General features: G+C 43.3%; 2 protein-coding genes and 1 long non-coding RNA gene across 6 annotated transcripts in view; 1 reads left to right on the forward strand and 2 right to left on the reverse strand.

The window, feature by feature from the left end:
• TRAM1 (translocation associated membrane protein 1) overlaps positions 1-5,498 on the reverse strand; it is a 28,549-nt gene extending 23,051 nt beyond the window's left edge. Inside the window, exon 1 of one of the 2 annotated variants that reach the window (XM_082433705.1) lies at positions 5,217-5,498. In XM_082433705.1, the coding sequence (XP_082289831.1) occupies positions 5,217-5,339 (123 nt within the window). In that variant the 5' untranslated portion in view covers positions 5,340-5,498. Of the gene's footprint in view, positions 1-4,362; positions 4,387-5,216 lie in introns of those variants that run through there. The other variant, XM_082433706.1, reaches the window with a different exon arrangement.
• Positions 5,499-5,665: 167 nt separating this feature from the next.
• The window catches only part of LOC309646925, a 28,651-nt gene continuing 11,212 nt past the window's right edge, over positions 5,666-23,104 (forward strand). For 2 of the 3 annotated variants that reach the window (XR_014255656.1, XR_014255658.1), the window contains exons 1-4: positions 5,666-5,952; positions 6,046-6,121; positions 10,799-12,760; positions 15,579-15,639. This is a non-coding gene — a long non-coding RNA (uncharacterized lncRNA). Of the gene's footprint in view, positions 5,953-6,045; positions 8,258-10,022; positions 10,079-10,798; positions 12,761-15,578; positions 15,640-23,104 lie in introns of all 3 variants that reach the window. The other variant, XR_014255657.1, reaches the window with a different exon arrangement.
• Positions 13,446-23,104, reverse strand: part of LACTB2 (lactamase beta 2) — a 42,247-nt gene continuing 32,588 nt past the window's right edge. Inside the window, exon 9 of the mRNA XM_082433718.1 lies at positions 13,446-13,490. The gene's annotated coding sequence lies outside the window, so the exon portion shown is untranslated. The remainder of the gene's footprint in view (positions 13,491-23,104) is intronic.

Here is a 23,104-nt window from a genome sequence, read left to right on the forward strand (position 1 = left end):
GTGATGGGAGGCACTGAGCTGGTGTGGGGGCAGTCAGCAAAGGCACCAGGGAACAGGGAGAATTTCACATGTAAGGGCATAATGGATGGAAAGATCTGGTAGGGATGAAATATAAGGATAGAGCTAAAGGTTGATCTTGAGCAGTTTTCCTCTTAGATCAGGCAGGCAGAAGGTAAAAATGATGAGATAGGTAAGTTCAATAAAAGGCAAGAAACTGAAGAAATTCCCTGTGGCGGGGGAAAACCAATGTCATCTGTTAAGCATAGTTGGGGGCTCAAACGATGAGTATTTTTATAGTTCCTTTAGAGAAAGGAGCTGGCCAGGGAAAAGTAAAAAGATCCCTGGGTATTACTTTTGTCTGAGGTCAGAAACCCTTGACTTGTAATATTATCTATCAGCAAGAGTGCATGACTTTCTCTGACAACACTGAGCAATCCACAAATGGGGAAGCACGGAAAAGGCAGACGGCAGGCTGGATCCACGGTGGGATACGTGCAGGCCAAGTAAGGAGAAAGACCAAGAGGGAAAGGGAGCTGAGGGCCTGGGGGGAGTGTGGACAGTAGTTAAAGTCTACAGGAAGAAAAGCAAAGCAACAAGGGCCTAATACACTGGAGAAAAGGAAAGGGAACCAGGCCCCATAAAAGCCTGGACTAGGGGGAGAGCTGGCATACGAGCAGCAGAAGGGGGGAGATGAACAGCATGCAGGTTGCAGCTGAGTTCTGCTATTCTGGAAGTCAGGATCTGGAAATATGGCAGGCTTGTGAGATAAAGTCAGGGTATGGCCACCACAGGGAGTTGTTTCACTGGGTAGATACATAAAGATCACTTCCCTAGAAAAGGCAAGTAAGGCTTTTCTGTATTACATTTTGGGTCATTCACACGGATGCGTGAGAGCAGAACAATGACATGAGTTTCCAGGGTAACACTGCTTTCACGTGATTCTTTTTAATAAAGTTGACTGATTACTAAATTTTATGTTTTAATATCTTTGTTTAGATTTCATATATAAATGCACACACACTCCACATCGCTGTTTCTAATTTAGAATACGAGGTCACCACTACCATAGCTAAAAAAACTTTTTAAGTTTTTTTTACAAATGACAAGTGAAATTCTTCCAAGATAAATTTAATATCAAATTCCCAAAGCAACAAAAATTAGATTATCCTTTAATGGTAGGCTTCCAAAGAAAATTAAAATCTGGCTTCCAGCTAGCTTAGCGTGTGACAGTAAGCAGAATAAGAAGAGGAAAAATACAAACTACACACCCTAAAAAATGTTTATAGAAAAATTTTTTAAAAAGAAGAAAAATTAAACCAGTAAGCATGCTCTTAGCCATTTCTAGGTGTCCTAAGCCTCATACCACGGCCAGCACTGCTTTAGTTAAACTAATAATTACAGTTAATCAATAGTAAGACAAGTTAGTTTGGAATAAAATATGCTACAGAAATATACAATGCACTCAAAAGTAAAAATGAGTTTATGACAATTTTGGACATTTAAAGCACTGCTCTCCATTTATAAGAAAAATATGAGACTTATTCAGATACATCTTAAACAGGTTACCACGACTCTAATGAATTATTTAATTCTGCATTGTATAGAGTATCATGAATATCATAATATTTCTTCAGTGGTCACCAGCTGGGGCTAGGTATCTTTTCTTGTCATACAGAGATGTTAACTGTTTTGTACTTGTCAGAGGGAAGTGTGACTACTACATTGACTGAGTGTCTCAAAGATAAAGGCAATTTCTGAATATCAAATCCCACTTTCTCACCAGCTTATATAAAATTAAGTTCTTAAAAAAAAGGAGGAAAGAAAATGTTGGCATTAAGATAAGCCATGCTTAAAAATAAAACAAACCCCCAAGACTGTTCTACATAGTTGAAATTGTAAAGGTCCCCCAAACCTGGCATGGCACAAACAACCTGGACTCCTGAGTCTCTGAAAAGTAAATCCCTCCCGGAAGGAAATATTCCTCGTGGAAACCCTTAACTCCTCTTCTATATCCTCACTTTCAGAAAGCTTTCCAAGTATCTTTACATCTTTCAACTGTTAAATTTTCCTAACTCCAATATGAAGTCATTAATTATAGACCATGATGTGCAGTATGTGGACAGAAACTGTCTGTACTAAACACATGATTTCAAAATTCACAGCAATTTCTGATAACGCAAACTTCCCTGGAAATTAAACTCTTCCATATCTCCCAAAAAAACTATTGCTTTATCAACCTTATCAGTATATATAATCTCTTTAGATGCTAACTGTTAGAATTTTCTCACATAAAAGTGCTGTCTTCTGTTTTTCGACTTTGATAAATACCTAAGGAATAATGAGCTACCATTTATGGTATGCCTCCCATAAGCCACACTTTGAACTAGCCATTATAAAACTTAGTTTAATTCTCAGAGTAATCTGATGAGCCCTATTTTACAGAAAAAGAAACAAGTTCTAAGAAGTTATATGACATGCCCTACGCCACCCAGTTAGCAAGCAGTAGAGTCCTAACTCCCTTTAGCTTCAGCGTCTATATTGATTCTTCATTTTGGCTAGTAATACAGTATCTATTATTGCTTTGTCAATTTCACCATAAATCCTCTGACATTTCCTCAATATATTTACACAAAAGGCTGAACAGTTTTGTTGCAAAAACATTAACTTCTCTATTATTCTAGCACAAATACTGTCATTCTATAACTACGTTAACGTTGAAATTCAGCAATTACTTTATTATTTTTTAATTAATTAATTAATTAATTATTTTAAAATTATTGGCTGTGTTGGGTTTTCGTTGCTGCACACAGGCTTCTCATTGCAGTGGCTTCTCTTGCGTTTCGGAGCACGGGCTCTAGGCGCACTGGCTTCAGTAGTTGTGGCACATGGGCTCAGTAGTTGTGGCTCGCGGGCTCAGTTGCTCTGCGACCTGGGGGATCTTCCTGGACCAGGGCTTGAACCCGTGTCCTCTGCATTGGCAGGCAGATTCTTAACCACTGCGCCACCAGGCAAGTCCCGCAGCAATTACTTTAAAAGTCAAGTAGCAAAACTAATCCAGTGAATTTTTTCCCATAGGTAGGTAACATGCTTTCAACTCCTAAAACTTTAACATATGGTAAGAAAAATGTAGTACAACCTGCACAAACTTCTTTCTGTCTACTACTTCAACATTCTTTTTTGAACTGACTTTAAAAACTTCTATTTAGATCTTTGTTGTGTCTATTTAAATTGATAAATTTTACAGATGTAAAGGTGAAAATCTACTCACTGTTAAAAAATCACTGACATGTGAGGCAAGGTATAGGTGGTGAACTTCTCTAGAAATGGGGTAAGAGAACATGAAATATTTTACATAAAAGCAACGTTATAACATTTCTAAGTGCAAGCACTTCTGATTTATATTCCATTTCATTCAACGCATTGCAAATACACCTTGCAGGTAATATTACTCCTAAATTATATCTTTAAAGACAGGGATTCTTACCATGTGGAGATGGGTTATGGCAAGCTTTACGGAACTGTTCAGTATATAGTACACACAAAAGTATTACTTCTAACACCAAAGCAGAAAGTATATACAAGTATAAAATTCAGAAACAGTACAAATATTTAGCATTTGCATTTCTAATATCGTATACATTCATGTAGTGCTGTATAAACCGTGAGATGCCTTCTCACCATATCATCTGATCTCTGCAAACAATGGCTGGGAGAACAGCACAGGTGATGTTATTTCCTTATACAGAGCAGAAAAACTGAGGCTTAGCCTTGGGTCATTCAGTAGGTAAGTAGCACAGGCCCAGCCTAAATCGAACGATGTGACATATGTTAGTTCCCTTCTACCCTCCCTTTCAGGATACCTACTACCTCCTTAGCAGTGGACTAAGTGGACGTAAATGACACTATCAAGAATCAAAAAACCTGTATCTAGATCCAGAAAAACCCATTTGAAAAGAAGCAAAAAATTATTAAAATATTAAGTTACCTAATCATAACATTTAAAAAACCCACATGGGCTCCATTTAAACTATTTATTCATCTTTCGGTCACTGGCAGTCTCATTACACCAGTTTTTCTCAAGAATTCTTAATGTCACTCATTAAGCAAATATTCTGTAAGCATCTCCTAAATTTAGGCGTTGGAAATAGATTAGGAAAAACCCAAAATTTCTGCCCTCACTGAGGTTACATTCCAGGAGCAGGGAGACAATAAATAAGTAAAATAATTAGTGTATTTGGTGGGGCACAGGAGCTACAGAGAAAGATTAAAAAGGGAACGAAGATAAGGAATGGGCGTGTGTACTGAGGAGCGAGGGAAAGGAAGCCGTAGGATGTTACACGTTCACCTTGCAAAGTTTATTACCCACATTCAACAGCTGTTAAGTAAGTCATCACAATACTCGCTACGTGGGAAGAGAATTTACACACTCCTGACATTTCCATCCTCTCCTATTTCAAGAAACAAAAAGAAAATTATCCGACGCCTCGGCACTGCTGTTCAGAACCCCGATTTCTGTATCAGACCTTGTTTCCTTAAGGAAAGAGCAAGCGCCGGGGCAAAAAGTTCGATCACTGGTAACAATACCAGCTTGGGAGACAGGAGTTAAAACAATCGGGTGGGTGCGACTCGGAAAGCCGATCCCGCGGAGATCACTCGCTGCCCTGCGGCCACCGCCCTTTCAGTGGGCAGCGGACGCCGGGCTCCGTCGGTTTCACCCCAGACTCGGTGCCGCCGCGGCTCCCGCCGCCGGCACCGGGCGCTCTCCGGCCCCCGCGGCCTGGCCAGCCGGGCGCGCCGGCCATTGCCCAGCCCGCCCACCGCCCGCAGCCAGCTCGGCGTGCAGGGGCCGCCCCCGCCGACCGCCGGCCCCTCGCCGGCTGCCACGTAACCCTTCGCGGGAACCAGGAACTGCGCGGCGCGGCCGGCGGGAGGGGGCGGCGGCGGCGGGAGGGCGGCGTGCGCGGCGGCCGAGGGGGCGATGCGGCGACCCCGGCCCCTGCGGGCGCACGGCGGCCAGGCTCCCGGGGCTCCGCAGCCCCAGGCCGGCTCGGCGCGGGGCGGGGCAGGCCCGCTCCTCCGGGCCGGGCGGCCGGCACCTCCCCCCCACCCCCACCCCCTCCGGGATCCCCCGCGGTCCCGGGCCGAGGGGCTGAGCTGGCAGCCGGGGCCCGGGGAGAGGACGGCGGGCGGGCGATTGGGGCGCGGGCAGGGCTCACCTCGAACATGAGCCCCAGCAAGAAGACCATCGCCACACAGGAGACGATGTCCGCGTGATTCTGCAGGACGAATTCGTGGCTCAGGACCGGGGGGCTCTTGGTGCTCTTCTTGCGAATCGCCATGGTGAAGCCGCCGCCCGTGCCTGCAGGTGCTCCGCCCCGGCTCCGCTCTTCCCAGCTGCTCACCGACTCGCCGCCGCCGCCGCCGCCTCCCCCTGGCTGCTCCTCACAGCCCCGCCGCTGCAGCTCGCTGGGGCTTCACTTCCCATCCCACAGCCAGTACGCAGCCGCCGGGGCCGCCCGTAAAAAAAAAAAAAAAAGAAAAAAAAAGACAAGCCCACAGAGGAGGCGAGCATGCGCACTGGGGAGACGGCGCTCTCTTGTGCCGCGGCCGCCCCTGCGAGCCCACAGCGCCGCCTAGGGAGAGGAGGCCGTCCGCCCGGGGCCGGGCGAGTGTAAGAAACCTGAGCGGCGCCTCTCCTGCTCCGCGCCAGGGCGGGGGTTGGGAGTCGTTTGAGGCGCGAGCTTCCTGCGCTTACTTAACAGGCTGAGTCCGCGCCTCGGTCACAGGGCGGCCACGTGCTACGGCGTGCACGGGTGCAAGCGTGCTTTGCGCCCTCTGTGCCACCCTGGCCTTGGGTGTCAGTGCCTGCTTCCACATTGATTGTCACTTCTTGAAAGCCACTGCCACCAGCAAAATAATCTAAACGTATGAGTACAGCTTAACTACATAAAGGTAGGGGCGTTCTTCGATTTTAGCAGCTGCCTTAAAAGTTAACTTCAGAGTTATTTTAAACACGCCTGAGGACTTGTTTCCTCTTCTTTGTAGCCTTGAGCTAGTTTTCAAAAAAGAACAATTCCTATTTGGTCTCACCTACCCATCCCTCAACGGGCATGCGACTGAAGTAAGTTCATAAGTTTGGGTTTACTGGCTTCATATTTATTATTAACAACACTTCTTGGTAATCTAGGGAGATGATATTTAAAAGTCTGTGGATTAGACATGTCTTCCTCTTCCATATTTCTGCCCAAACCAAGACTCCTTGTATTCTTTCTCCAGATGAATTGTACCACTGTTTACCCATTTGCCAAATCTAGAAACCAGAGTCATCCTGGACTGATCCCTTCAGCATCCTTCCATATCCAAACTATTACCAAACAAACCCAAGGCCATTCAGTCCCCCCTTCCCTTTCCCCCTGCTGCACCCTCAGGAGGGGACTCGCCGCTCGCTTACAATATTACAAGTCTGGTGAATCCCTTAGTGGTTTAAGAACATGGGTTTTTAAGTCAGAATTCTGTCACTCATTATCTGTATGATCATGGTTACTTACCTCCATGAGATTCGATTTCTTCATTTATTTATGTATTCATGTATTCAAAAAACGATTTATTGGGCAGCTACCATATGCTAAGTACTGGGGATACAGAACTGAAGGAAAAGTACAATTGAACCTATTCTTATGGGCTTTCATTTTAGTATGGGAAGAGGATCTTCACACAAGATTTAAAAAGTGAAACATGTCTTAAATTGAGATGAGGGTCCTGGAGAAAAATAAAGCAAGGGGAATAGGGAAAGTGTGGGAAATTGCATTTGCCTGAAGACTTGAAGAGGTGAGGGAGCAAACCATATCATCAATAAAAAGGAGATAATTGTAGTACCTGTAGCCTACTTTAGCAATTAAATGCGATGATTCAAGGAAAGTGCTTAGTAGAGAGTTAGGTATAAATGTTAGCTATTATTGTTATTATGTTTTCTTTTTGGCCACACGGCTTTCGGGATCTTAGTTCCCTGACCAGGGATTGAGCCCGTGCCCCCTGCAGTGGAAGCAAGGAGTCCTAACTGCTGGACTACCAAGGAGGTCCCAAATGTTAGCTATTGTTATTTTCCTACTTTCTGATCAAACAATTACTAGTTTTACCTACCTCCAAATCGCCTTACAATTTCATATTAGAATGATGCTTCTAACAAAATTTTTCAAATTTTTTTGGTGGTTTCCCTTTTCCTTTATGGGAAGCTAGCATGACTAAATAGTGCTTTACGGTTTGGCTTCTGCCTACCCAGACATGCTCAAACCCTGCCTCTATAGGCCCCAATCTCTTAGTACCAGCACTACTGGCTTCCCACTCTACACACATGATAGTCTGCTCTCTTCCCACGCTCTCCCTGGCTTTGTGCTTGCTGCTGCTTCTGTCTGGGATGTTTTCTCTTCTCCCCTCATCTACCCAGCACATGCCTACTGTTCCTTCAAATCTCATTCACAGGTGACTTCGCTGAAACCTTTACTGACTTCTGTGGCCATCTCTAATGATTCAATTGCATTTTTAAAAATAGCTTTGAGATATAATTTATATCACATAGTTCACCTATTTCAAGAGTAAAATTTGATGATTTTTAGTATATTTACAAAATTGGGCAACCACCACCATAATCTAACTTTAGAACATTTTTATTATTCCCCAAAGAAAGACTTAGTTTTTGTTCTTGAAACTCATATACCTGGAATGGAAGACAATAAACAAGTCATTACCAATGTGATGGGTATTTTCAAGACTTGTTTGGTGAAGGGTGACATGGAAATAGTCTAGGTCATTTGGAAATTAATTGTTCCACTAAAGTCAGTTTTTAAACTGAAATGGACTCTTTCAAACCTTAAAATTTAATTATTTTTCACTTTTTTGTGAGAAAATACCCCCACTGGTGTTCTTTCAGTTGCATGAAACCTACCATACTCTGGACAGCTGTAGGACTTGGGATGACCATTGGATTTGGCAAGACAGAGGATGTGAGTTTGTGGCAGTGTGGGTTATCCAGGAAGTAGATGCCAAGACAAAGTTAGAATCGTAAAGGATTCGTCGTCAATAAAACTTGTGAAAAATAAATGGGAGAGGAGTTGGTAGGGAAAGCCTGCAGACCACGATACCTGACTGACACCTGTGAAAGGAAGGAGGGAGGACCCGGCAGGAAGACCTCAGGCTGAGGTGCAGCCTGAGAACATCTCGGCCAGCCCAGCGGGGCGCTCCAGCACACTGGGCAGAAATGGTGGGTCCTTGTAGTACTGTTCTGCTTAGTCAGGGGCTGTGGGCTCCCGCCCTGCACTCTTGCCATCTTCCAGAGAAAGTCACAGCTTTTGCCAGGAGGTCCTCTCCCACAGCTCTCTCTCGGGCTCAGTTACCTGCTCCTTCCTCTGGCCCCTTGAATCACTCCATGGTTACAGCCAGTATCCCTTGTTGGTTTCCTTACGCTCTGCCTGTACTTCTGAAGAGTGCTTTTGTGAAAATTTCCTCAAATTACCCACTTTGAATGTGCCATTTGTTCCTGCTAGGACCCTAACTTATTAGGAAGATCACTGGTGACCTTCAAGAGAGTGTTTTCTTCGGAATGATTGATAGTAATAAATAGCTGATTGGAGTGGGCTTCGAGAGAGTGGGAGGTGGCAGCATGGAGGCATGAGTATAAGCAACTCATTTGAGGAGTTTTTCCTATGAGACAGAAATGGGCACGTAGTTAGAGAGGGGCTGAAGGGTCTAGGGAAAGTTTTTGTTTTCTTTTTGGATATGATCCATTTTTAAAAATTTTATTGAAGTATAGTTGATTTACAATGTTGTGTTAATTTCTGCTGTACGGCCAAGTGATTCAGTTATACATATATACATTCTTTTATATATTCTTTTCCATTATGGTTTATCACAGGATATTGAATATAGTTCCCTGTGCTATACAGTAGGACCTTGTTCTTTATCCATTCTGTATATAATACTTTGTGTCCACTAATCCCAAACTCCCAACCCGTCCTTCCCCATGGATATGACCTATTTTATGTTTGCACGCAGAGAGAATGACCCATTAGAGCAAGAAGTTTCTTCTGCAGGAGATACCTGCAGGTCTGTAAGAGGTGATGGCATCTTGTGTACAAGTAGAGGCACCCACCGTAACAGGGATGGGGTTCCCACAGTAACCAGAGGAGAGCAGAGTTTGTGGATAGGTTAAGAATGGCCAGATGAAGTTGTCTTCTTGCGGTCTTCCACCCCAGAGGGTGGAGTGCTGGGGATGAGTCCTGAGGTCGTGCGGTCCTTGGCAATGAGACGGGAAGGGCGTGATGGAGGGAGGGCGCACGTCGGAAGCGAGGAGTCGAGGCAGCAGGAGGGGAGAGTGCCCTCCACACGCTTTACGGATGGTCTGTCGCCAGGAGGGACTCAGGGAGCAGAAGGGGAAGGGGGCGGGCTCTGACATCTGGCACGAGTGAAGAGGATGAAGAGGATTCAGGCGCCTGGCGAGGGGCTGATGGTCGCGGGGCCGTGGGTAGTGAGTGGGTGGTGTAGTTGGAGGGCATGGGCTTCCAGAAGAGCGCGGGTTTCTGAGCGAGGGGGCAGAGCTGTCTGTCGGCAGCAGGGAGGGGCACGGGCGCACCCACTCCTCCCCTCGGCTCTGCGGCGTGCTGGGGTGGGAGGGAGAGCGGCGGCCTCTTGAGGCTCCGGGGGAAGCAGGTTTCAGTTTCCACTGAGAGCTGCCCCAGGTTTCGGTGCAAGAGGGTGAAGTATGCAGAAAAGGGTGGAGGCTGTGGAGGGCTTGGCTGGTGACACAAATGGGGTTCTAGGGGATGCAGTGGAAGGGTGGGGGGAGGTAAGCTTAAGTCAAATCAGGGGAGGAATAGCCACGAGGGGGAGAGAATGTGGTGATGGTGGATGACCTGGAGGTTCGCCCCCAAGGGGACTAAGGTGGGAAGGGTCCTGCCGCATGGGGCAACTATCCAGACGGTCTTTTAGGGAAAGTGGGGAATCAATTCTAATCTTAGCTTCCTTTTTAGGATGGGCTGCTTCAGAAGCTTGTAGGGAGGGAGGACTGCCATTAAATCCTCTGAAGGTGGGTCACGGTGGTGGGGAAAGTGGTCTAAGGCGGCCCTCAGGGCTCTGGAGGTCTCTCTTAAGCAGACTGATTGCTCAGGTGTGTCCAGCTCTGGAGGCTATTATTGTGTGTCCAGCGTGGTGCTGACTCCTATGTGTACAGACACTGTCTTGTGGGTAAGTGATGTTTCCCCAAATGTAGCTTGGATCCCGAAATGCTGGGATTCTCAGGATATTTTTAATAATTTAAAAAAGGACAAAAAGCAGATTGTTTGAATTTGGGTCTATCCAGGAAAATCTGTGGCATAGGGTTGCTGTAAGTATGAGAAATATAAAAGAAACGGAGAGACAATCTTTGCCCTCAAAGAGGTTATCTCTAGTTGGTCGCACAAGATATATATAAAAAGGAAAAAAACAGTTCTGAGATGATGCGAAAGTAAGTACAACAAGCATGTGCCTAATAAAAGGAAGAACTAAAATGGGACTGTTGGATTTCAACAGCTCCTAGGGGACAAAAGAATGGAAAAGAAGAAACTAATATTTGTTGTATGACTACTGTGTTCCAGGTATTGATATTTTGCTTTCACATAAGTTACATCATTTAGTTTTCACAGAAACCCTATGAATAGTTGTTATTCTAATTTAAAAATGGGGAAACTGAGGCTCAGAGAGGTTAAGTAATTTGCCCAAAGTCCCAGGGCTGGCAACCTGTTTGTCTGACAAACCCATTCTGTTTCAGTATAAATAGGGCTCCAGGAGCTTCACTTACCAGGATGACCCTGAACTTCCAGACAGCAATGATTCTCAATCTAATCCATTGAAGAGACTGGCTCCTGCTCTGATGGAAACACAAAGCCCATTAAAACAAAACAAAACAAAACATGGGGCTTCCCTGGTGGCACAGTGGTTGAGAATCTGCCTGCCAATGCAGGGGACACGGGTTCGAGCCCTGGTCTGGGAAGATCCCACATGCCGCGGAGCGACTAGGCCCGTGAGCCACAATTGCTGAGCCTGCGCGTCTGGAGCCTGTGCTCTGCAACAAGAGAGGCCGCGATAATGAGAGGCCCGCGCACCGTGATGAAGAGTGGCCTCCACTTGCCGCAACTAGAGAAAGCCCTCGCACAGAAACGAAGACCCAACACAGCCATAAGTAAATAAATAAATTAATTAATTAAAAAAACAAAACAAAACAAAACAAAAACCCAGGTCATTTATCTGTTTACATGCTATTGTTAAATCATTTATAGTAAATTTTAAGAATATAAAATTACTCGTCTTGTGAGGAAGAAATTGTATTTCTATGAGGAAGCGAAATCATTGCTTTAATAGTTGGAATGATATAATTTTCTAGAGTATAAATTTTACTGCTATGGAAAGTATAAGCCAAATTTATAATGCAGTGTTGTTACTCTTAGGAAAGATGGGCAAGAGAGGACACGTCACCCTTGGAGGGAGAGCCAACTGGTAATGAAAAGGCTGTGACCCAGCCAGATCACTCTTGGGTCCCCCTAAAGGCAGGACTGTGACCTTCTGACCTCTAGAAGCTTAAGGAACCCAAGATGGAGTGTCTATCCTTATTGAAACTAGAACTTAGTTCACTTTATTTCGTCTCACTTTGTTTAGCACACCAAGGGCCTGAGTTAATGCTTCTCTGATAGATGAGAGATCAGTTTCAGAAAGTGGTGAATGCAAAGTGTAAAAATGGAAACAGAAAGTGTAAGTGATTTCAAGAAGTTTAGCTTCAAAGGGGAGGAGAGAGCAGAGTAGGTCACTAAAGAAGAATCAGGGAATTAAGGTAGGTTTTGTGTTTGCTGTTGAATGATGCGACAGTTGATCATGTTTAGATAGGAGAAAAGGGAAAAGAGGAAGAGGTTGAAGACACTGGGGAGATGGGGAGAGGTGGGAAAATTGATGGACTGAGGTCTTGAAGGTTTGGATCCTCCAGAACATAGGTAGAGGATTAACTTTACATAGGAGGAGACACCTCTTTTCACACGGAAACGAAGGAGGGACAAGGCAAGGTCAGCAGAGACAAAGCAGTCATGGACCTGAGTGGAGGTTCTTCCCCGCTGTGATGAGATCAGGAAGGGCAGTGCCAGGAAGACTGTGAGCCACAATCCTGTTTTGAAGGAATGAGAGGGGAGGGACAGCCACAAGGGTGGAGGGAAAGATGGCCACAGGAACAGGGTGGCCCTGGAGGGGTTTGGACAGGAGGAGACTGTCAGCCCCACTAAAGGGGCTTGGTGGTTTGAGGGGAGGGCTAGGATACAGTTTAAGCAACTGGTCAAGGGAATGCTTGGTGCAGGGTTGGAGGATGTAGGGGGTTTCTTTATACTGGAGTGGATTATCTTATTATAACTCTCCTAGTTGCAAGGGACTGAAAAGAGGATTCACAAGATTCAGCAGATTCAAGAGAAAAGCTTTGGGGAACTGGGACGCTCTGTGGATCTTGGGAGCTAGCACCAGGTACTTGACCTCATCAGAACTCTCTCTCAATGTATCTTTTTTTCTGTCTTTTGTTTCAGGTTGGCTTCATTTTTCCCTATAGTCAATGGACTTTATTTACATGGCAGAGAACATTGTCACTTGCAAGTTTTATCAGAACAATCCCAAAGGAAGACCTAGACAAAGCTGGCTTGGTTGTATGATCATTTGTGGGTCACGCGGCCTATCTTGATCACATGCATTTCCCATGGGTAGGGTAAGTGTGTCTATTATTAGGAGGTGCAGAGGAAGGGGTGTTGGGCAAATAAGAACGTGAACCAACATAGGTGTCCCAGGGCACATGGTGGGAAGGTTCTAAAGGTAGAGGAACAGCAGGAGGTGGTTGGATCAGGGGAGAAAAATCCAACAGTAGTATGACCATGAGTGAATGAGAAGAATAGATGGATGGGAGAGAATAGATGACTCGTATTTCAGGCAACAGCCAAGGACTCTGAAGATGTGTAGTAGGATGGATTTCTGAAATAAACTCAGCAGACACAGATAGAGGAGTGGTCTTACTCTGAATTTGTTTCACCTGCAAGAGGGTCTTAGTTCTCATGAACAGACAGGAAAATGGTGGTAGGTAAGTGGTTCCTGGGGAGATTGGTACATGAGGACACAGCAGCAGCAGATTGGGTGTATGCTTCGCAAAGTAACTGGAGACTCGCCTCCGCCAGGGAGGCCACCCAGTAGATCACTTTCACCTGAGGAGAATGAAATGATGAGAGCATCATTCTGTGCAAAATGCTTTGCTCAACTGCTTCTGAAATTAGAAGGTCTTATACCTCAGGGAATTTGTGACTGGTGGATCTGACATGATGTCTTGTAGCCATCAGAAAAATGGTGTATGGCTCAGTGCCTAGTAGAACCAAGGTCTTGGGGTGGTGGCCAAGGATTCTTTGGAGCTGTTTCCTTGTTTGCATCAGCCCTTGTGCTCAAAGACAAAGCTTACAGCACAAGTGAAAACAGTTAAAATGTGTACAGTTCTTCGCAGTTCCCCAAACACTGCTGCTATATATATTATTAATTTTAATCTCATATCATCCAGGAACATAACGTTTTCCCTACTTCAAATAAGGAAGCAGAGGCTCAGTAAAATAAGTTGTTTAAGATTTTACAACTATTAAATGTTAACTCCCAAGATGAAGAATGTGAATTTTTAAAAGTTATGGTAAGATTTTACTAAAAAGTAAATATGGTGCTTTATGGAGCTTAATTGGTGTTAAGTCCAAGTGAAATAATTATAAGGGAATATGTGAATGTGTTCTGTTAACAACAAAATAATAGCAACTAATATTTATTGGGTGCCAAGCACTGTGATAAACACAAAGAACATTTAATACAACAACTCATTGAGTTAGGTACCATTATCATTCTTTTTCTATAGATGAGGAATTGATTGGACAAATAATATTACTAAAGCATCACCACCACCACCATGATGAATGGAAACAGGAATAAGCCACATACTGGGAAATCAATTAGTAGTAGTTTATTTTAACTCAGGAAATGAGCGCTAGGCCAGGGAAGAAAAGAGAAAGGGGATAAATCCCTGAGACTATGTGAGAGAAACGATAGGTTTCATCCCTGTGAAGCAAGCCCCTTTCATTTCCTAGGCAGTTTATCACTCCTGGGCATCTCTCACACCCACCAGCATTTCCTCTGGTCTTCAGATCGCATCTACATCCTCAAACTATAGCATACATATTGCCTTGCTAAATGGTGTGGGGCTTGAAATAAATAGGAGTGACCAAGGACAGATTCAGCTGGGGACATGGGGGAATGGTGACGCTATTTACCCAAATGGTGAGTTGGGAAGGAGAGGTAATCAGGAATATGAGATTGTGGAGTAAGCAGAAGAGTTCAGTTTTAGATATACTGGGTTTCTTCACATTGATGTCTGGACTTTGGGAGACAGCTACGTGAAGAGTTCCTGCAGATAGCAAAAGATTCAAGCTCAAGTATACATTTGGTGATGATGGTTAACACGACTAAAATGGATTAGCTCTTTGAGGTGGTGAATAAAAAGAAAGAGCAGCGAATTTAGTCTTGGGGGTGCCCATAGCGAAGAGACTAAAGGGGGTCAGGATCTTTTTTTTTAAACATCTTTATTGAAGTATAATTGCCTTACAATGGTGTGTTAGCTTCTGCTTTATAACCAAGTGAATCAGTTATACATATACAATATGTTCCCATATCTCTTCCCTCTTGCATCTCCCTCCCTCCCACCCTCCCCATCCCACCCCTCTAGGTGGTCACAAAGCACCGAGCTGGTCTCCCTGTGCTATGCGGCTGCTTCCCACTAGCTATCTATTTTACATTTGGTAGTGTATATATGTCCATGACACTCTCACTCTCTCACCCTGTCACATCTCACCCCACCCCCTCCCCATATCCTCAAGTCCATTCTCTAGTAGGTCTGTGTCTTAATTCCCGTCTTGCCACTAGGTTCTTCATGGCCTTTTTTTTTTTTCCCTTAGATTCTGTATACATGTGTTAGCATACTGTATTTGTTTTTCTCTTTCTGACTTACTTCACTCTGTATGACAGACTCTAACTCCATCCACTTCATTACAAATACCTCCATTTCATTTCTTTTTATGGCTGAGTAATATTCCATTGTATATATGTGCCACAGGATCTTAATTATATATATAGCATTTAATAACAGTGGTTTTCAGAGTACTTTTCTAACAGTAATTTCCCACGAAGCCTCCATAAACTCTGGATGATGAAACTTTTAAAAGCTCACAACATTCTTTCACTCTTTAATCCTAATAACGGATTTATTTTAGGCTTAAATGCTATTGCAAGGAATGTGCTGGTCCAAAGGACAGTATTATTAGAAATTATTTCCTCTGAAGTTGAAATTCTTTAAAAACATACTAAATGAGACAAGTAATAAAATGGGGGAAGAAAAGGACAATGATTATATTAAAAATTGAATTCGAAGAAAAATTGCTATAAGACTAGCTTCCGGGAAGTCAAGGCAAAATGTGAACATGCTGAATTAACTAGATGTTGGTCCGATGCAGAGTGTATGAAACATGGTGAATTATCAGTATCACGTGGATCTTCCGTAACCTGGAGATTCTGGTGAGTGTGTCTGGCTTGGGGTCTGGGAAGCCGTGCATGTTTTCAAAGTTCCCCAGGTGATTCTAATAGTCAAATTTGACAAGCCCTAGTCTCATAAAGGAAATAGACCAGTTCATAGGAGAGAAAAACTTTTTTTCTAGCTCTGAAATCTGAAAGAGATTTCGTTCCATGAGCACTGAAGAACACTGAATAATAAAATACACAATGCCCTCAATAGCATTAAAAAAAAAAACAGGTAGAGATTTTATATGTGTGGATCTCACACTGACCTTTGATAAAATAAAAACCAACAACATAATACTAAATTATAATTCTGTTCGTGTGAATAAAGAACTATCTGGGTCAATGGGAAAAATGATATTCCTTGGTCCTTTTCAGGAATTCTGATGCAGTAGATCTGGTTAGGGACCAGAAATTTGCTTATTTGTAATAAGTACCCCACTTGATAGTGATGGAAGTGGTTCAAGGCCGTATTTCTGCACCACGAGAATGGATGGTTAACAATATTCCTTAGAGTTTCAGGTTTAGATATAAAATCTTGAGATACACCACTTGTGGTCAGCGTGTTCACCATTTTTGAAAACTGAAGCAGGGGGAAGAAGCAGGATTAATCTGCTTCCACAAAGTAGGCTGGGAACACTTCTGTGGTATAAAACCAGAGAGCTTCTTTCAGTGAAAAATTTTCTTCAACCCTTGGAAAAATGTTAAAAGCATGGGCTGCATCATATGCCATTAGAATAGATGTTGGTCTCACTAAAAGGAAGAAATGGGTAATAGAATTGACATTCTATCATCACAGGTGACGATTTAGCATTCTCGACCTCCCATTTCCTTTCCTGCATTATCCTGTAACGCAATTTTTAATCAGTGTTTACGTTATTGCCTATGTAAAATTGCAGAGTCAGATAGTATTTCATACTTATTTCTTTCCTAGCATCATTCTTATTTTTGGGAATCAATAATTGCCTCATTTCCCCCCTCCGCCACCAGTATAGTTTTCTATTAACTGATTGTCGTTTCAATTGCTCAGCTAGAGTTGTTGTCTGACTACCAGCAGTTTTTCTCCCCCAAAGCCTCAACCATCCCAGATAATGTTTCATTCCCCCCGCCCCGGAGATCGCTGTCTGAAGCCTCCTCTTCCTCTTCCTCCAATATGGAGCAGGCTTTGGAGACCCCTTTGTCTTAGAACTCACTTTTTTTGTTTTTGGCCACGCTGTGCAGCTTGTGGGATCTTAGTTCCCCAACCAGGGATTGAACCTGGGCCCTTGGCAGTGAAAGTGTGAAGTCCTCATCACTGGACCACCAGGGAATTCCCTTAGAACTCACTCTTGACAATTTTCTGTATTGGATTTTCTGTTGCACCTGTGGGCCTTCCTTTTTCTTGTTTCTCTGGAGTGCACTATCCAGCAGTTCCCTAAAGAGAGGTGCATGGCACATACACGTTTTGAGTCCTTACCTGCACACGTGACTGATAATTCGGTTGGTTATAAACCTCTAGGACACAAATAATTTTTCCCTCAGATAGTTGAAGGCATTATGTCCTAAAACCCCTTGTTACATTTAAAAAGCCAGTGCCATTTTGATTCATGCTCCCTTCTAAGTGATTCTAACCCCCAATCCTACCACCACACCCATAGCCTGGAAGCTTCTAAGGGCTTCTCTTTATTTCTGATGTTCTGAAATTTTGAAATGGTATGACTTGGTATGGATTTTTTTATCTTTTTTTACACTGTTGAGCACTAAGTAGACCCTTTCAATGGAAAGACTCATGTCCTTCAGTTCTGGGAAATCTTCGTGTATTTCTTCTTTGATAATTTCTGCCTATTTTCAGTTCTTTTTTTTCTGGACCCCTATTACTTTGATTTTGTACCTCCTGGTTTCCTTTTAAAGTCTTCTGTCTTTTTTCTTCTATTTTCCATCTTTGTTGTTGTTTTCCAAGAACTTTCTCAACTTTGTTTTCCAACCGTTCTATTTATTTTGGTTATATATTTTTATTTTCCAAGACTTTTTCACAGTTACTTTTCATAGTTATCTTTCTTATTTTATAAATTATAATACTTTCCTTTATCTCTCTAAAGATACTAATAATTAAAAAAAAATTTCCTCTACATTGACTTTTTTCTGTAGTTTTGCTTATTTTGCTCCATCATTTCTGATGTTTGATTTCTGTTTATATTAAGAGATACTGATTGGAAACTGTATATGTGGGTGAGTGTATGGGAGGATTTGTCAAATTGTGGGGAGATATGGCCATTGTGTTGGAGAACCCACATATAATTGTATATGCAGGTTTTTTCTTTTCTTTTTCTTTTTCTTTTCTTTTTTTTCCCCCCAACCTGGGAAGATTTGATGAGGGGTTTTATAACAATGGTTCAAAGTGAGGTCTCTGATGAGATTAGGGTCTTGTGAGCAGGGCTTGTGCAGGTTTTTTCTCTAGATCATTCTCTTTCTCTCGAGAGGAAATTTCCAATCTTCTACCTGGCATTCATCTATTTGGAAGCTACTGTTCTGGGGACAGGTGAGGAAAGGGGAATGGAGGTCTACTGTTCTGACTTTTGCTTAATTTTTTTTCTGCCTTTCACCTCCAAGAATAAACTTCAGTCTCTTTTTTGGGGTGGTGGTTGGCTGGCTGTGTAGCACTGGGGTCTGTTCCACATAATAAGGTTTCACTATGGGGACTTACCTGGTGGTCCAGTGGTTAAGACACTGCACTTCCAATGCAGGAGGTGTGAGTTCAATCCCTGGTCAGGGAACTGAGATCCCACATGCTATGTGGTGAAGCCAAAAAAAAAAAAGCTTTCACCAATCCCACTTTTTTAAAAAAAAATTTTATTTATTTATTTATTTATTTATTTATTTATTTATTTATTTATTTATTTATTTATTTTGGTCTGTGTTGGGTCTTCGTTGCTGCGCACGGGCTTTCTCTAGCTGCGACGACTGGGGGCTACTCTTCGTTGCGGTGCACGGGCTTCTCATTGCGGTGGCTTCTCTTGTTGTGGAGCACGGGCTCTAGGCACGCGAGCTTCAGTAGTTGCAGCTCGCGGGCTCTAGAGCGCAGGCTCAGTAGTTGTGGCGCACGGGCTTAGTTGCTCCGCGGCATGTGCGATCTTCCTGGACCAGGGCTCGAACCCGTGTCCCCTGCATTGGCAGGCGGATTTTTTTTTTTTTAATTTACTTTTTTATACAGCAGGTTCTTTTTAGTCATCCATTTTGTACACATCAGTGTATACATGTCAATCCCAACTGCCCAATTCATCACACCACCACCACCACCCCCTGGGCAGGCAGATTCTTAACCACTGTGCCACCAGAAAAGTCCCCAATCCCACTTTTAGAGCAGAGCAGTATCTACCTTCTGCAGTATCTGGTGCCTCCAACTCCTCATCTTCTCAAGGGGTTGTTAGGATGAACTGGCCCTCTTCCCTCCTGCAGCAATTTTTGGCTATAGTTTTATCACTACCCTGACTCTATCCGCTGTCTTTCAAAATTTGGTTAAAATCTCTGCAATCTCTTCTTCCATGGTCTTCTCCGGTTTATATCTTTTACTATTATTTTTTTATCTGTACCTCTGTAAACTTAATATATATTATTTCTGGGGGCTCTTGGAAAGGAATGGCAATAAACATGTGATCCAGCTGCCATAAATCAGCACCAAAAATTAATCTTCAAACAATAATGCTTAATATGCTTTTAAAAACTGCCTATAATGTTAATGGCTTTTAATATGGATTTGCTGGGGATTCAGAATTTTAGCATTTTTGAGCAGTCTTTCAGGATAAAATTGGTAAGCAGCAGCCACTTTTTTGAGAATTTAATGTTATATAATTCAGTAATGGATAAAATAAGCATAAACAGTACATAAGAGTCTTCATTTAACACTGTTGACTGTCCCTTTTTGGATGCCTCTCTTGGTTGCTGTCATGCCTCTCTCCCAGTGATTATCCTATCCTTGATCAAGCTTTCTTAATCGTCCTTGCCAATTCTCTTCCTTTGTACCCACCCCAAGGTTGTGTACATTTACCCATTGCTTTCATGGCAACCTCAGGGCCGTGACTTCCTAATCTCTCTCTAACCCAGACCGCCTTCTTAAACTTCTCTGTAGATTGGGGTGCAGGTCAACTTATCATTTTCCCAGTGGGCATGTACCTCCCCTCTGTTCTGGGGGACTAGCCCAGTAGATTCTATGAGACAGACTCAGGCCTTTTCTTTTGATTAAGACGTTTTATTATTTATATTTTGAATAAGCAATACATTCAAATAATTCAAAAGTCCAAAGATATAAAAGGGTAGATCGTGATGTTTCCGGTCCTATCCCCGGTTCCTCAGCTACCCATAAGTTCTCCTCTTGGGAGGTAACCAATGTTACTGTTTTTTAAAATTTTGGGGGTGTTTTTCCAGAGATATTGCCTGCATACACAAGTAAATACACTTACGTAGGCCCCTCCTCCATTCTCCGCTTTAATTCCAAACGTTTCAAAAGGCCCAGCATCAGTGCGGCTGGAACTAAGACTTTCACAATCAATATTTCAAACATGGAACTTTTTTTTCCCCAACAAAACTAAGTATCCTTTTAAGCTCCCCCCAGAATGGAAAAGGGGGAAAAGACTGATGAGTTTTCCTGCTCCAACAATGCCTGGAAATTGGTAGCAAGATTTAAGCTGGTGCACTGCGCTGGTGAGCACGGGAGACTGGCAAGGGAGAGGGCGCAGAAGTTCAGCATTGGCGGAGTTAAGGAACACCCGCACTTAAGTCTTTTCTCATTTTCTCTAGGATTCCAGCCTCCCTGCTACTAGTCAACTTTACTTTTTCTTCTTTTAAAAAATTTTTGATTTTATATTGGAGTATAGTTGATGTATAATGTGTTAGTTTCAGGTGTACAGCAAAGTGATTCAGTTATACATATACATTATATCTATTCTTTTTCAGATTCTTTTCCCATATAGGTTATTAATTTTACTTTTCCTTGAAGTGACAACCTAGACATATGAAAATACTTGCAAATAACTTAAAAATAGAAAGTCTCCCAGAAACACACAGAAAAGATTCAGGTTTCATGGAGTTGGCCGGGGCATCCAGTGAGCTACCACAGAGAGCTCTGATTTATTTATCATCTATTTTACACACACTGGAAAGAAGGGAAAGCTATTTATGAAGCAATCAGTACTGGTCCCGAACCCTTCTCTGAGCGTCTTTTCCATCTGAGAAGAGATCTCACCCACTGTGGCCACAGGGGCAGGCGTGTGACCAAAGCTGGGCCAAATACAGAACCTCATGTTTCCCTGACCACAGGGACTGGTCCAAGGTATGGGTAATGAGCTAGTACAAGTCATCAAGTCCTTCCCCTAGGATTTTCCAAACTGAAGCTGGAAGAACTAGCTTTCCCTGCTGGTTATGAGTGCACAGCTGCCCATAACCTTCACCATGGAAAGCAGCCAGTCTGCTGTGGAGGCTCTGACCACCCCCCCCCCCCAAAAAAATGATGTTTGGGGTTGTACTGATGGGATCCAAATCTTCATTCTTATTCACAAACCTGGCTTCACCTTCAACCTTCTCAGGTTGGTTAGCTGTGCCAACCAACTTTCCTTTCTGCTTACACTAACCTGCAACAAAATATAGCCTACCTATTTAGCCCCAGCTCTGTATATCTAAGTGCTTACCAGGTATCTCTCTTTGGATGTTCCCTGGTACTTCAAACTCACACGTACAGTACAATGCATTGTCCCTCCCTTACCCACTCTATGTACCCCATTTCCTGTATTCCCTCATCCTGGTTATCAATTCAGCAACTACCCAGCTGCCCAAGCCAGAAATCTATACTTCTACTGGGCTTCTTCCTTTCCACCTGATCCCATCCCTCAAGACCTAATAGGTCCCTAAATTCTATTCCTCTTCTTAAATATTTCTCATATCTGTTACTCTGTCTTCTACTACCTTTGAGACTCCTTTGGCTTTTTTCCCTCCCCTACCGTGCTGAAAAGGCCATCTCAGAATGCTTACCCTGTGTACTGCCTCTGTCGAATGGGGTACCCTTCTGATAAAATTTCCTGGGACCCTTCTGGTCCCAGATGATTGGTCTAGAGCAGTTAGCATAAGGGCTGGTCAGTAACATATAGGACAGGATGGCGGGAGAGCTCTCCAAAAGGGATATAGAAGATTAATTACACCAGTCAGGTCCTCTTGTATGGGGAGATTTGAGTCTGAGACACCCAGAGAGCTACTCAGTGGTTGCAAAACAGAAGCTAAAGTATTACAGGGAGAGGGCAGAGGTGATGATAAGGAGAATGCAAAAACTCTTTTGAGTAAATAGAAAATGAGTAAGCAGAAGTTATGAGTAATCCACAATCTCTGGGTGTATTGAACGGGGGTAAAGTAATTGGCTGGAGTGATAGAAACAAAAAGGGGAGCAAAATTACTATCACGGTCGGGGACAAACTCGCTGTTGAGACAACAAAATAATACTAGTCCTGTCCCGGACCACCACCTGCTTTCCAATTGCTAAATTGTGTATAGCCATCCTGTGTGGCTAGATGACAGCACACTGGTTCCTGTGAGTTTGTGTTCCCATGAGATGCTTCTTATTCTTAGGACCTCAACCCACAAATACCATACAGTGTAGTTTAGTCACATAAATCAGTTTCTCAACCACGTGATGCTTTGCCACCTCTCTGTTTATGTGCATACACTATTTCTTCCAACTAGAACAATCTTCTCATCTCCCAAACAGATACCCCTAACTTTGTCACCTGGCTGCCACTGACTCGTCTTTCAAGATTGGGCTTAGGCTCCTCCTCTAAGCAGCTTTCTGTAACCCAACCAGGTTACACACTCTTCCTTTACTCCAAACAGACTGACTGCTACTGCATATTGTGTGTCTCCACAACCAGATGAGCTTCTTTTGAGAGCAGAGATGCTATTTTGTTCCCCTTTGTATCCCCAGCATCTGGCCCAGTACCCACACAAAGCAGATACTTGGTGGATGCCATTGTTTCTGATAAAGCTCAGTTGCCTAGACTCACTCAAGAACCAAGTTTAATAACCTTCCCTCATCACCCCTCTTTCAACAGATCCACCTGCAGCTTAAAGTGTGCCATGGTACCTTAGAAAGTTAATGATTCCACAGCTTTGTGTATGCGATTCCCCCAGTTCAGAATGCCCTTCTCATCCCTGTGCCCTAACTCATTGTGGTTTTAATTTGCATTTCCCTCATGATTAGAGATGCTGAGCATCTTTTCATGTGCTTATTGGTCATTTGCATATCTTCTTGGGACAAATGTCTTATCAAGTCCTTTGCCCATTTTTGAATTGGGTTGTTTTTTGTTGTTGAGTTCACAGTCGTTTTGTAATATGGAATGGTTTCAGGAACACAACAGGTCTCCAGAGTTTAGAATGGTATGAAAATTCTAGGGGCCTTTGGAAAAGGGGGCAGGAAGAGGTAAGGATGTTAAAGAAAGTTTTTAAAGAA

The sequence above is a fragment of the Balaenoptera physalus genome (genome assembly GCF_965194825.1).
Source record: "Balaenoptera physalus genome assembly, chromosome: 17".
Lineage (NCBI taxonomy): Eukaryota > Metazoa > Chordata > Mammalia > Artiodactyla > Balaenopteridae > Balaenoptera > Balaenoptera physalus.